Source organism: Sminthopsis crassicaudata, chromosome 3, assembly GCF_048593235.1.
Source record: "Sminthopsis crassicaudata isolate SCR6 chromosome 3, ASM4859323v1, whole genome shotgun sequence".
In the NCBI taxonomy this organism is placed as follows: domain Eukaryota; kingdom Metazoa; phylum Chordata; class Mammalia; order Dasyuromorphia; family Dasyuridae; genus Sminthopsis; species Sminthopsis crassicaudata.
Window position 1 is genome coordinate 210,290,355 of NC_133619.1, and position 12,206 is coordinate 210,302,560.

The window sequence follows — 12,206 nt, forward strand, 5'->3', positions numbered from 1 at the left end:
AGAAACTGTAAAATGAATGGATGCCCATCAATTGGAGAAAGGTTGGGTAAATTATGGTATATGAACATTATGGAATAGTATTGTTCCGTAAGAAATTACCATAAGGATGAATACAGAGAAGCTTGGAAGAGACTTACATGAAGGTCATACTGAATGAAAGGAGCAGAATCAGGAGATCATTATATACTTCAACAACATACTGTTTGAGGATGTATTGTGATGGAATTGGATATCTTCAACAAAGAGAAGATCTAATTCAGTTCCAATTGATCAATAATGGACAGAATCAGCTACACCCAGAAAAGGAACACTGGGAAATGAGTGCCAAGTGTTTGCACTTTTGTTTTGCTTCCCAGGTTATTTTTACCTCCTTAATCCAATTCTTCCTGTGCAACAAAAAAATCGGTTCTGCACACACATATTGTATCTAGGATGTACTATAACATATTTAACATGTATGGGACTGCCTGCCATCTAGTGGAGGAGGTGGAGGGAAGGAGGGGAAAATTCGGAACAGAAGTGAGTGCAAGGAATAATGTTGTAAAAAATTACCCATGCATATGTATACTGTCCAAAAATGTTATAATTATAAAATTAATTAAAAAATTTAAAAAAATGTAAAAGAACATTTTGAATGTAATTGGGGAAAATATATTAAATAAATAAATTTTAAAACAAACAAAAATATTACTTGTTGATATGAGTCAAGTTGTGAATCAGCTGAAAGTATATGTTTATATACTGGAATTTATGAATAAAGTTAAAATCCAAATACCATTTAATGAATTCGAGAATTCTAGATATCTTTATATCAGTTTGCAATGACTTATGAGTTACATATATGTAATATTTTATTCATATATATTATTCTCATATAACATGTTAACACAGTATTAATAAAAATAGCTTTCAAATTTAGAGTTTACTAAGAAAAGTATCAGAGGAAATTTACACATTTTAATGTGAATCATTCTGGAATCAAACGAACCCAATCAAAATGAACAACTGGATACTTAAACAATAGCTTACGATATGCAACGTTTCAAAATTTGGCAAGTTTACAATTCTTATGTATGGGTATGAAAAATAATATGATAAGGTTTCTTCATTCAACAACTAAAATTTTTATGTAGCAATTTTTCAGAGCACTTTGAAAGAGAACTTGAGGGGAAAAGACACAAAATTATCCTCCAATTTCCATGATGAAGATAAAGACTCAGTTACCTTAACTGACAAGTTTTGGAATAAAGTAAAACCCAGCTAATTAAGAAATTAGACATGGTTAAAAAATATTTTGTAAATAAAATCCTTCCAGTTGCTTACCAGGTTGAGGGTGTGATACTCCAGGTATCTCCTATGTCTCAGGACTGCTTGTATCAAAAAGTTTTATAATCTTAGGTTTTATGAAGAAGAATATATTACATTTATTCTTCATAAAATCTAAAGGAAATAGAATTATTATGTGAAGAATATATTAATTGTAAATTTATAATAAAAAGTATAATATTATATGAAGATGATTAACACTTGTTTTAAAGCTTAGGAACTAAACCTCATCCCCTATTCTATTCATCTTTTCATTAGGAAGGAAACATGGCCTCATGTACATGAAAAGAAAAATTCATAGTCTATGAGGTCCTGCCCAAGGGAAAAAAGTTTTCAGACCAGACTGCCAGTAAGCTTTCTACCTTTGAAATATACTCCAATAAGCTTAGAAAGCTTCCTTGTCTAACAGTTGGTTGGCAGGTGATGAAGTTGATTTGGATATACTAACTTACTAAGTTACACACTAAAGCATAGAACTTTAACCTGTCACAATAGAAGATACCTAGTTTGAATGGAAGCTCCAAATCATTGATTCTAATGACTTCTCAGGTTAAACGCAAATCAAATCTCTTCTGTATACACCAACTCTTTCAAACTTTACATTACAGTGATCCCACAAATCTTTCTGCAATTTCTCTGATCTAAGATAAAGGAGCACAATTCATTCAACACATTCTTTTGAGCACAGATTTCAGTACTTCTCACTCTCCTGGCTGTCTTCCCAGGGGAAATTTTTTTAAAACCTCAGTAGAGACACTCATCCTCTATCCCAGTCTTTGATTTCATTAAGCAGTGGAAATGGCCTGATATGCATGAAAAGTGAGAGCACTTTTAACTCACAGCATCAGCAAGGGAGGACTCATCCACAGACCTAGCTGAAGAAGGGGTTGGGAACAGATAGGGGGGTGAGTTAAGGCTTCTAAACTTTTGAGTTTGGTAGTGTTGAGCTGTATTGGGGCACACCCAGCAGTTATTCACACTCTATGGCATTGATGTGATGGGTCCTTGAAAATAAAGGATCATGAACTTGCCTAAGAGGGATATAGTTGTGTGTCCTAGATAGTCAATCCAAGTTCCAGTCAGTACTTCCAGTCCTAGTAAGATGGGGAGAATCAGGCTTTTAAAAAAAAAATGGCAAAAAGTTATCATCCTAATTTCTTTAAGAGGGATACAATTGTATGGTAGACTTAACATGCCTGACTTTTTTTTGGAATAAATTCAAACCTGCATAATTTAGGATTTTGACCATATTCAAAAATATTTCTTGGAAATATTCTTCCCCCAATTACTTACTAGAATGAGAGTGTGATGGCCCAGACAAGTTGTGTGTTTCCATAACAGGACTATGAGGGTCTATTCTCCTCGGTTTTAAGGGCCAGAATCGTTTACTTTCCTTTCTACAATCTAGAGACAACAGAAATATTATGTCAAAAATATGCTATCTTTTAAACAACACATTACGATGAGTAGTGTAACACTGTATGAAGATGAGTGATAATTGTGTTTAAAACTGAGGGGTTGAGACTCATCCTCTATCAGCATTTTTCATGTCATTAAAATGTGGAAATGGCTTCCTATCAAAAAAGGAGAATTCATGCTTTATGAAGTCCCATTAAAACCACAAACGTTTCCAGACAGGCTATAAACAGGCTTTTAGTCTTGGAAAATTACTTTGATAAGTTTGGAAGGCTTTATTGCCAAAGAGTTGGGGACCAGGTGATGGAGTTGATTTTGGACATATTAACTTACATAAGTCAGTTCCCTTCTGTATACATTAACTCTTTCAAACTTTGGATTACAGAGTGTCCACAATTCCTTTTGCACTTTCTCTCGTCTAAGCTAAAGGAGCCCAATTCATTCAATACATTTTTGGGTGAGCCAATTTCATTACTTCGCACTCTCCTGGCTGCCTTCCCAAAGGCAACTGTTTTGAAGCCTCAGTATGGATACTCATCCTCTACTCTAGTCTTTTATTTCATTAGGCAGGGAAAGTGGCCTGATATCCATGAAAATTGTTCCTACATTTAAATTATATTATGAACTAGGGAGTACATGTCCATAGACCTAGCTGCAAAAAGGGCTGGGGACAGAAAGGCCTGTAGAAGTTTTGATAATTTGACACTGTGAGAACTGTATTGGGTTGTGCCCAGCAATTGTTAATTTTTGTTGATTTTATTTTTTAATTTTCACGTATTTTTAGCATTGATTGACAAAGCATTATTTTAACTATTTAAAAATTAATTGCATTTTTTGGTCTATCAATTCATGGTAAACAAATTTAAAATCAATTAAGAAGAGTTTATTAAGAGCTTACAATTTGCTAGGCACTACTATACTACTCAGTACATAAAAACACACATAAAAATAAATAAATAAAATAAATAAAAATAAAATAAAATAAATTTAAAAATAAACAATAAATGAATAAATAATAAATAAGTAAATAAATATATAATAATAATTAACATATAATATATAAATATATAATGTTAAGTTATATTATAATATATAAATATATATAATATACAAATATATATTATATATGTAATATAAATTTATACTTATATATAAATATATAAATAAATATATAAATATGTATAATAAATACATAATAAATAAATAAATTATAAATAAATAAGTAATAAATAAAGAAAAATAAAATAAAATAAACAAAATAAATAAATAACTAAAACAGTACATAAAAGCAACATAAAATAGTAGTCTCAAGCAGTTTACATTTTTGTAGAGATAAAGAAAAAGAACAACCCTAATAAAAGTCAATAACACTATTCTGATCATGAAAAAATGGAGACAGGGTTGCATTCCAGGAAATAAAGGTCAGCTATCTTGGGAAGTGGGGTGTCAAAAGGAAGAGAAATTACTTAAAGAGGGATTTTTTTCTTCCCCCAATCACTTACCAGATTCAGAATTTGATGGTCCAGGCAAGTTTTGTGTCTCTGCAACAGGACTACATGGGCCTAGAGGCAACAGAAATAGTATGTCAAGAACATGTTATACATTAAATAACATATTATGATGATGAGAGTAACATTGTAAGAAGATGAGCAATACATGTTGTTTAAGCTGAGGGATTGGTTCTCATCATCTTTCCTCATTTTTTTGCCATTAAAATGTGGAAATGGCTTCATATCAAAAAAAGAAAATTCATGCTGTATAAAGTCCCATTCAAGGCAGAAAACTTTTCCAGACAGGTTGTAAACAGGCTTTTTGGTCTTGGAAAATTACTTTGATATAGTTTAGAAACTTTCATTGCCAAAGAGTTGGGGACCAGGTGATGGAGTGGATTTTGGACATATTAACTTACTAAGTCATATACAAAGGCAAAGAAGAATTTTAAATGACCTCAGTAGAAGAGAGCTACCTTGAATCTATAACTGACAGGCAACTGCAAATCATTGATCCTAATGACTCTCAGCTTAAACAAAAGTGAAATCTCTCCTGTATACACCAATTCTTTCAAACCTTGGATTACACAGATTGCACAATTCCTTTTGGAGTTGTTCTGGTCTAAGAGAAAGGAGCACAATTCATTCAACATATTTTTGCCTGAGCATATCTGAGTACTTTTCATTTTCCTGGCTACAATTCCCAGGGGCAATTTTCTTGAAGCCTTGGTATGGATACTTATCCTCTATCCTAGTCTTTGATTTCATTAGGTAATGAAAGTGGTCTGATATCCCTGAAAAGAATTCCCACTTTTAAGTCGCAGCATAAGCATAGGATAAGTCCACGTCTATAGGCCTAGCTAAAGAAGGTCCAGACAAGGGCCAGATGAGGCCTGTAGAATTTTTGTTTGTTTGGCAGTGCTCAGATGTATTGGAGTGTGCTCCGCATTTGTTTACACTCTATGGCACTGATGTTGTGGGTCCTTGGGAGTAAAGCGTCTCCAACTTGCCTAAGGAGGTATATGCTGATGCATCCTAGAAAAATAGCCAAACCAAGCTGCCATGATGACCAAGAAGAGGATCCAACCTGTGAATAAATAGTTCCAGTACTTCCAGTCCTAGTAAGATGGGAAGAATCAGGCTTTTAAAACAAAAATGCGGGGCAGCTAGGTGGTGCAGTGAATAGAGCGCCAGCCTTGAATTCAGGAGGACCCGAGTTCAAATCTGGTCTCAGACACTTAACACTTCCCAGCTGTGTGACCCTGGGCAAGTTACTTAACCCCAGCCTCAAAAAAAAAAATAAATAAATAAAATAAACAAAAATGGTACTTGAATCATAATTCACTGCTCCAAATGTAGTCTAGCCAGCTTGTACTCTGTTGCTTTTGTTAGGAACTTTACTATTATTTCATCTACCCTAAAAAATTCTTAATTCTTTTGATGGCCTATCATACTTCTGTGTCAAACTCAGCTCAGTCTATCCAAAGCATGAAGTGTTTAAAAAAAAATGTATATCAATAATCTCCCAAACACTGGATCATCTTACATTGTCATCTTCTACTTGACAGAGTTTATTGTTTAAATTCAAGAATTTGACTTTCTAAGAATATCTGCTAAAAAGTGTTATTGTACTAGATTCACATCAGTATTTTGAGAATAAGGACTTATATTCCTAGAAATAGTATTTCACTTACTATAGATTATAACCTTATCTCATGATCTGGTAGATACTTTTTGAGGTGGTGTGAATGAATGCTCCTTAATAACCTCCTGAGACAAATGAAATTAATATAATCTATCACTGATAATGACACTCAAATGTTTCTATATTTATAAGATGCACCAGAGAGAGCTCATGTTCAGTGCACATAGAATATATAAATTCACAATTACCTGAAGGAAATGAAATCTCAAACTAGGGATTTAGTACAAATGAATTCTAATCAATGAGAAATGTGTTTTCCTAAATAGAGTGGGAAATTTACATAACTGTCTCTGCAAAATATGAGCTGTGTTAAGTAGTACACCCTATTTCAGGGTGGCAAGTGAAAAAAGATGTCTGTAATCCCTGGGAGGGTCTCAAATTTACATAGAAATGCGCCAATAAAGTTCTCTCTGCTGTATGAGACTTTGATATATTTATTAAACCTTTGCTTATAACATTTTTGATCTTCATTGAAGCTTTCAAGAGATTTGTTGCAGAGAAGAATTAAGATGTGCATAAGAATCCGGGAAGTTATTTGAGGAAATCCTGGAATCCATTGATCCCAGAAACCATGATAAAACTGGCCTCTGAAAGGATTCAGGAACAACAGGACACACACAAAGATAAAGGGACACTATAATTAAGAAGCATTTCAGGAAATATTTGACTCATTCTGGTAAAAGAGGAAGGAACCCAGTGCATTGCAGGTGGAGTTTTGGCAAGCCAGTGGAAGGCTCTTAGGCACAGAACATGTGAACACAATATTGACTCAGCAGGACAGCTGTGTGTCTCCCACCCTAGATTAGCAGATGAACTGCCCTCGGGAATACAGGGTATAAAATTGTGGACCATCCTAGTGCAATGGGCATACTGGCTGCAGCAGAAACCAATGAACTGGCCCTGTGTATAAGAAACTTTGGAACAATGTTCCCTATACCCTAGAACTAGAGCTCAAATTTTTAAACTGAACAAGAAGCAAAAAGCATCCATGAACACAGGGAAAATCCAAACACAAACTCCAAAGACAACAACAGACAAAAATGTCTACATGCCAAGCTTCAATGTGGACTATAAATTGGTCTCCAGAAAGAAAACAAGAAGGATTTTAAAAATCTAGGAAGAGAAATAGCAGAAAGCATGGGAAAAGAAATGTGTAAAGCGAAAGAAGTAGAAAAAAGGACTCCACAGCCTGAATAAGGAAGCCCAGAAATTCACAGAAGAAAGTGAACAATTCCAAAGTCAAATTCACCAAACGGAAAGGGCAAAAGTTAACCCCAGGGGTAAAAAAAAAACCTTAAAATTGGAACTGGGCTTGTGAAAACTAAAGACACTATGAGCAACATAAAGCATCATTAAGACATACCAAAGACACAGTTGGCAGAAAGGATCCAATCATCCTGAAGAGCACTTTGGAATTATGCCTAAAAAATTACAAAACTGTGCAAACTCTTTGATCCAACATTTCTAAATTAGTATCTGAACCCCAAAGAGATCAGAATAATGGAAAAGGGACCCAGGGGTACAAAACGAAGGACTTGAAACAGTTGTTGTATTTGAATGTAATCAAGTACAATGTTCTATAAGAAAGGATGAGCAGGGATTTTCACAACAAAACCACAGCTATAATGTCTGAACTAGAACTGATGCTAAGTCAAGTGACTAGAACCAGGAACCCATGCTACACAACAATATCAATAGCCTGAGAAAATTCATTGTGAAAGACTTAAGCCTCCTCAGGAAGGCAGCAATCAAAGCCAATTCCAAAAGACTTGAGATGGCAAATGCCATCCATTTGCAGACAAGGAACCATGGAAACTAAATGTTTCACATCACATCACAGCAGATGATTTTAATTTTTTCATTTATTTCATTTCAGTGGTTTTTCCCTTTTGTTTTCATTCTTCTTTCACAGCATAAATAATGTAGCAGCATATTTCATGGGACTGGACATAGATCTCCTATATTGGGGATCAGTCTTGGGAAGTGGGGGTCAAAAGGAGGAAGATTTAAAAGTTTGAAAGTCAACATCTTAAAAAATGTAAATGTTGGAAACTATCCTAAATATATCTAAGAAAATTGAAATATTATTGAGAAAAAGAAAATCCACTTTGACTAGAATCATATCTTAATATTTTGTATTCAAGAGCTATATTTATACGACAGAAGATTCATGTGGCAATTTTATAACATACAAACCACTTATACTTTCATATTACCATAAGACAGTATCTTAAAATATGTTTTAAAGACAAGGATTTAATCTTTTGTCTTCTCCAGAATTGCTGGAGATTCATGAGGGTCAAGAGCGATGCTTGATCATTTTTATAACTATATTTTAAGCATAGGTAATTGAACTCCAATGTACTTAAAGAAGGATTTTTTTTCCTAAATCAAAGGACAAGCATCAAAGAGGTTTTCAAAATTAAAAATTAATTTGCTCACCCAATATGTGTGAAAATACAGAAAGGCAATTGGCAGATGAGGCATGAAATAATGACCTTCATGCATTAATACTATAAGCTGTTTCACCAATGAAAAACACAAAAAATTGTCATCCCATTTTCATTAAGAGTAATACAAAGAGTATGTGAGACTTAATATTTCTAACATTTTTGGTAATAAACTCAAAAATAGATTTTTAGAACTTGTTAGTATTTCGATCATGTTCAAAAATATTTCTGGGAAAAAAATTTTTTTTCTTCCCCCAATCACTTACCAGATTCAGAATGGGATGTCCCAGGCAAGTTGTGTGTCTCTGCAACAGGACTATGTGGGCCTATCTTCTTTGGCTTTAAGAGCCAGAATCTTTTACTTTCATTTCTACAATCTAGAGGCAACAGAAATATTATGTCAAGAAAATGTTATACTTTAAGTGACATATTATGATGATGATTGTAACATTGTAAAAAGATGAGCAATACATGTTGTTTAAGCTGAGGGATTGGTACTCATCGGCTTTCCTCATTTTTATGCCATTAAAATGTGGAAATGGCTTCACATAAAAAAAAAAAAGAAAGAAAATCCATGCTGTATGAAGTCCCATTCAAGGCAGAAAAGTTTTCCAGACATGTTGTAAACAGGGTTTTTGGTCTTGGAAAATTACTTTTGATATGTTTGGAAATCTTCATTGCCAAAGAGTTGGGGACCAGGTGATGGAGTGCATTTTGGACATATTAACCTACTAAGTCACATACAAAGGCAAAGAAGAATTTTAAATGATCACAGCAGAAGAGAGCTACCTTGAATAGATCACTCTGACAGGCAACTGCAAATCATTGATCCTAATGACTTCTCAGCTTAAACAAAAGTCAAATCTCTCCTGTCTACACCAACTCTTTCAAACCCTAGATTACATAGATCACACGATTCCTTTTGCAGTTGTTCTGGTCTCAGCTAAAGAAGCACAATTATTCAACATATTTTTGCCAGAGCAGATTTCACTATTTCTCATTTTCCTGGCTACCTTCCCAGGGGCAATTTTCTTGAAGCCTTGGTGTGGATACTTATCCTCTACCCTAGTCTTTGATTTCATTAAGTAGTGGAAGTGGTCTGATATCCATGAAAAGAATTCCCACTTTTAAGTCACAGCATAAGCATAGTGATAAGTCCACCTCTATAGGCCTAGCTGATAAAAGGGATGGGACCAATAAGAGCCAAATGAGGCCTGTAGAATTTTTGTTTTTTTGGGAGGGCTGAGCTGTATTGGGGTGTGCCCAGCATTTGTTCACTCTCCATGGCACTGATGTTGTGGGTCCTTGGGAGTCAGGGGTCTCAAACAGGCCTAAAGAGGTATATGTTGGTGCGTTCTAGAAAAATAGCCAATCTAAGCTGCCATGATGACCAAGAAGAGGATCCAATCTGTGAATAAATAGTTCCAGTACTTCCAGTCCTAGTAAGATGCGAAGAATCAGGCTTTTCAAACAAAAATGGCACTTGAATCTTAATTCACTGCTCCAAATGTAGTCTAACCAGTGTAGACTATGTTTCCTTTGTTAGGAACTTTACAATTTTATCATCTATCCTAAAAATTCTTAACTCTTTTGATAGGCATATCATACTTCTGTGTCAAACCCAACTCAGTCTATCTAAAGCACAAGGTGTTTAAACAAAATAAAACAAAACAAAACAAAACAAAAAAAAAACCATATTGAATTCAAGAATTTGACTTCATAGGAATACCTGCTAAAAGTGTTATCATACTAGATTCACATCAGCATTTTTGAGAATAAGGACTTACATTTCTGGAAATAGTATTTAATTTACTATAGATTATAACTTCATCTCATGATCTGCTAGATCCTTTTTGAGGTGTTATTGTGAATGAATAATAACCCTCTGAGACAAAAGAAATGAATATAATCTATCACTGATGAGACACTCAAATGTTTCTAAATTGACAAGATTCACCAGAGGGAGTTCATGTTCAGTAGGCATAGAATCTATAAATTCACATGTACCCGAAGGAAATGAGATCTCAAACTAAGGATTTGGTACAAATGCATTCTAATCAATGAGAAATGCGTTTCCCTAAATAGTATGGGAAATTTACAGAATTGTCCCTGCCAAATATGAGCTGTGTTAAGTAGTATACCCTATTTCAGGGTGGCAAGTGAAAAAAGATGTCTGCAATCACTGGGGGAGTCTCAAATTTACATAGATATGCTCCAATAAATGTTTTCTCTGCTGTATGACACTTTGGTATATTTATTAAACATTGGCAGATTACATTTTGATCTTCCTTGCAGCTCTCAAGAGATTTGTTGCAGAGAAGAATCAAGATGTGCATAAGAATCCAGAAAGTTATTTGAGCTCTCCTTGGTTTTCCCTGAAACCATGATAAAGCTGGCCTCTGAAAGGATTCAGGAACAACAGGACAAACACAAAGATCTTAAAGGACACTATGATTAAGAAGGATTTCAGGAAATGTCTCACTCATTCTGGTAAAAGAGGAAGGAACCCAGTGCATTGCAGGTGGAGTTTTGGCAAGCCAGTGGGAGGCTCTTAGGCACAGCACATGGGAGCACAGTATTGACTCAACAGGACAGCTGTGGTGTCTCCCACCCTAGACTAGCAGACAAACTGCCCTTTGGGAATACAGGGTATAACAGATGTAACCAAGCTGGACCATCCTAGTGCAACGGGCATGCTGGCTTCAGCAGAGGCCAATGACTGGCCCTATGTACAAGAAACATTGGGACAGTGTCCCCTACACCCTAGGACTCAAATTTTTAAACTGAAGAAGCAGCAAAAACATCCATGAACACAGAAAGATACTATCATCACAGAGAAAATACAAACATAAACTCCAAAGACAACAAATTCAAAATGTCTACATGCCAAGCTTCAATGTGGATTATCAATTGGTTTTCAGAAAAAATAAAAAAGGATTTTATAAATCTAGGAAGAGAAAGAGCAGAAAGCATGGGAAAAGAAATTTGTAAAGCAAAAGAAGTACAAAAAAGGACTCCATAGCCTGAATAAAGAAGCCCAGAAGTTCACAGAAGTAAATGATTGCTTTCAAAGTTGAATTCACCAAATGGAAAGGGGAGTGCAAAAGTTAACCCAAGGGAAAAAAAAACACCTTAAAATTGGAACTGGGCTTGTGAAAACTAATGACTCTATGAGCAACATAAAGCATCATTGAGTCATACCAAACACACAGCTGGCAGAAAGGATCCAATCATCCTGAAGAGCACTTTGCAATTATGCCTAAAAAACTACAAAACTGTGTGTACTCTTTGATCCAGCATTTCTAAATTAGAATATCTCATCCCCAAAGAGATCAGAATGAAGGGAAACGGACCCAGGAGTACAAAAAGAAGGACATCACTCCTTTTTTATGGTGATGCTGTTATCAACAACTTGAAACAGTTGTTGTATTTGAATGTAATCAAGTACAATGTTCTATAAGAAAGGAGGAGCAGCGACTTTCACAACAAAACCACAGCTATAATGTCTGAACTAGAACTGATGCTAAGTCAAGTGACTAGAACCAGGAACCCATACTACACAACATCATCAATAGCCTGAGAAAATTCATTGTGAAAGACTTAGGCCTCCTCAGGAAGGCAGCAATCAAAGCCGATTCCAAAAGACTTGAGATGGCAAATGTCATGCATTTGCAGACAAGGAACCATGGAAACTAAATGTACATCAAAGCAGATGATTTTAAGTTTATTTTTATTTTTTAATTTTTTTTAATGGACTCTGTGGGGCAGTGCAGTCTCCACATGGAGGTGCATACTCTGTGTGCCAGAGAATCTACACAG

General features: G+C 34.9%; 1 protein-coding gene across 1 annotated transcript in view; it reads right to left on the reverse strand.

The window, feature by feature from the left end:
• Positions 1-4,018: 4,018 nt before the first annotated feature.
• The window catches only part of LOC141560987 (uncharacterized), a 423,935-nt gene continuing 415,747 nt past the window's right edge, over positions 4,019-12,206 (reverse strand). Inside the window, exons 13-14 of the mRNA XM_074299860.1 lie at positions 8,654-8,764; positions 4,019-4,304 (exon numbers count right to left, since the gene is read on the reverse strand). Coding sequence (XP_074155961.1) covers positions 4,237-4,304; positions 8,654-8,764 — 179 coding nt within the window. The 3' untranslated portion in view covers positions 4,019-4,236. The remainder of the gene's footprint in view (positions 4,305-8,653; positions 8,765-12,206) is intronic.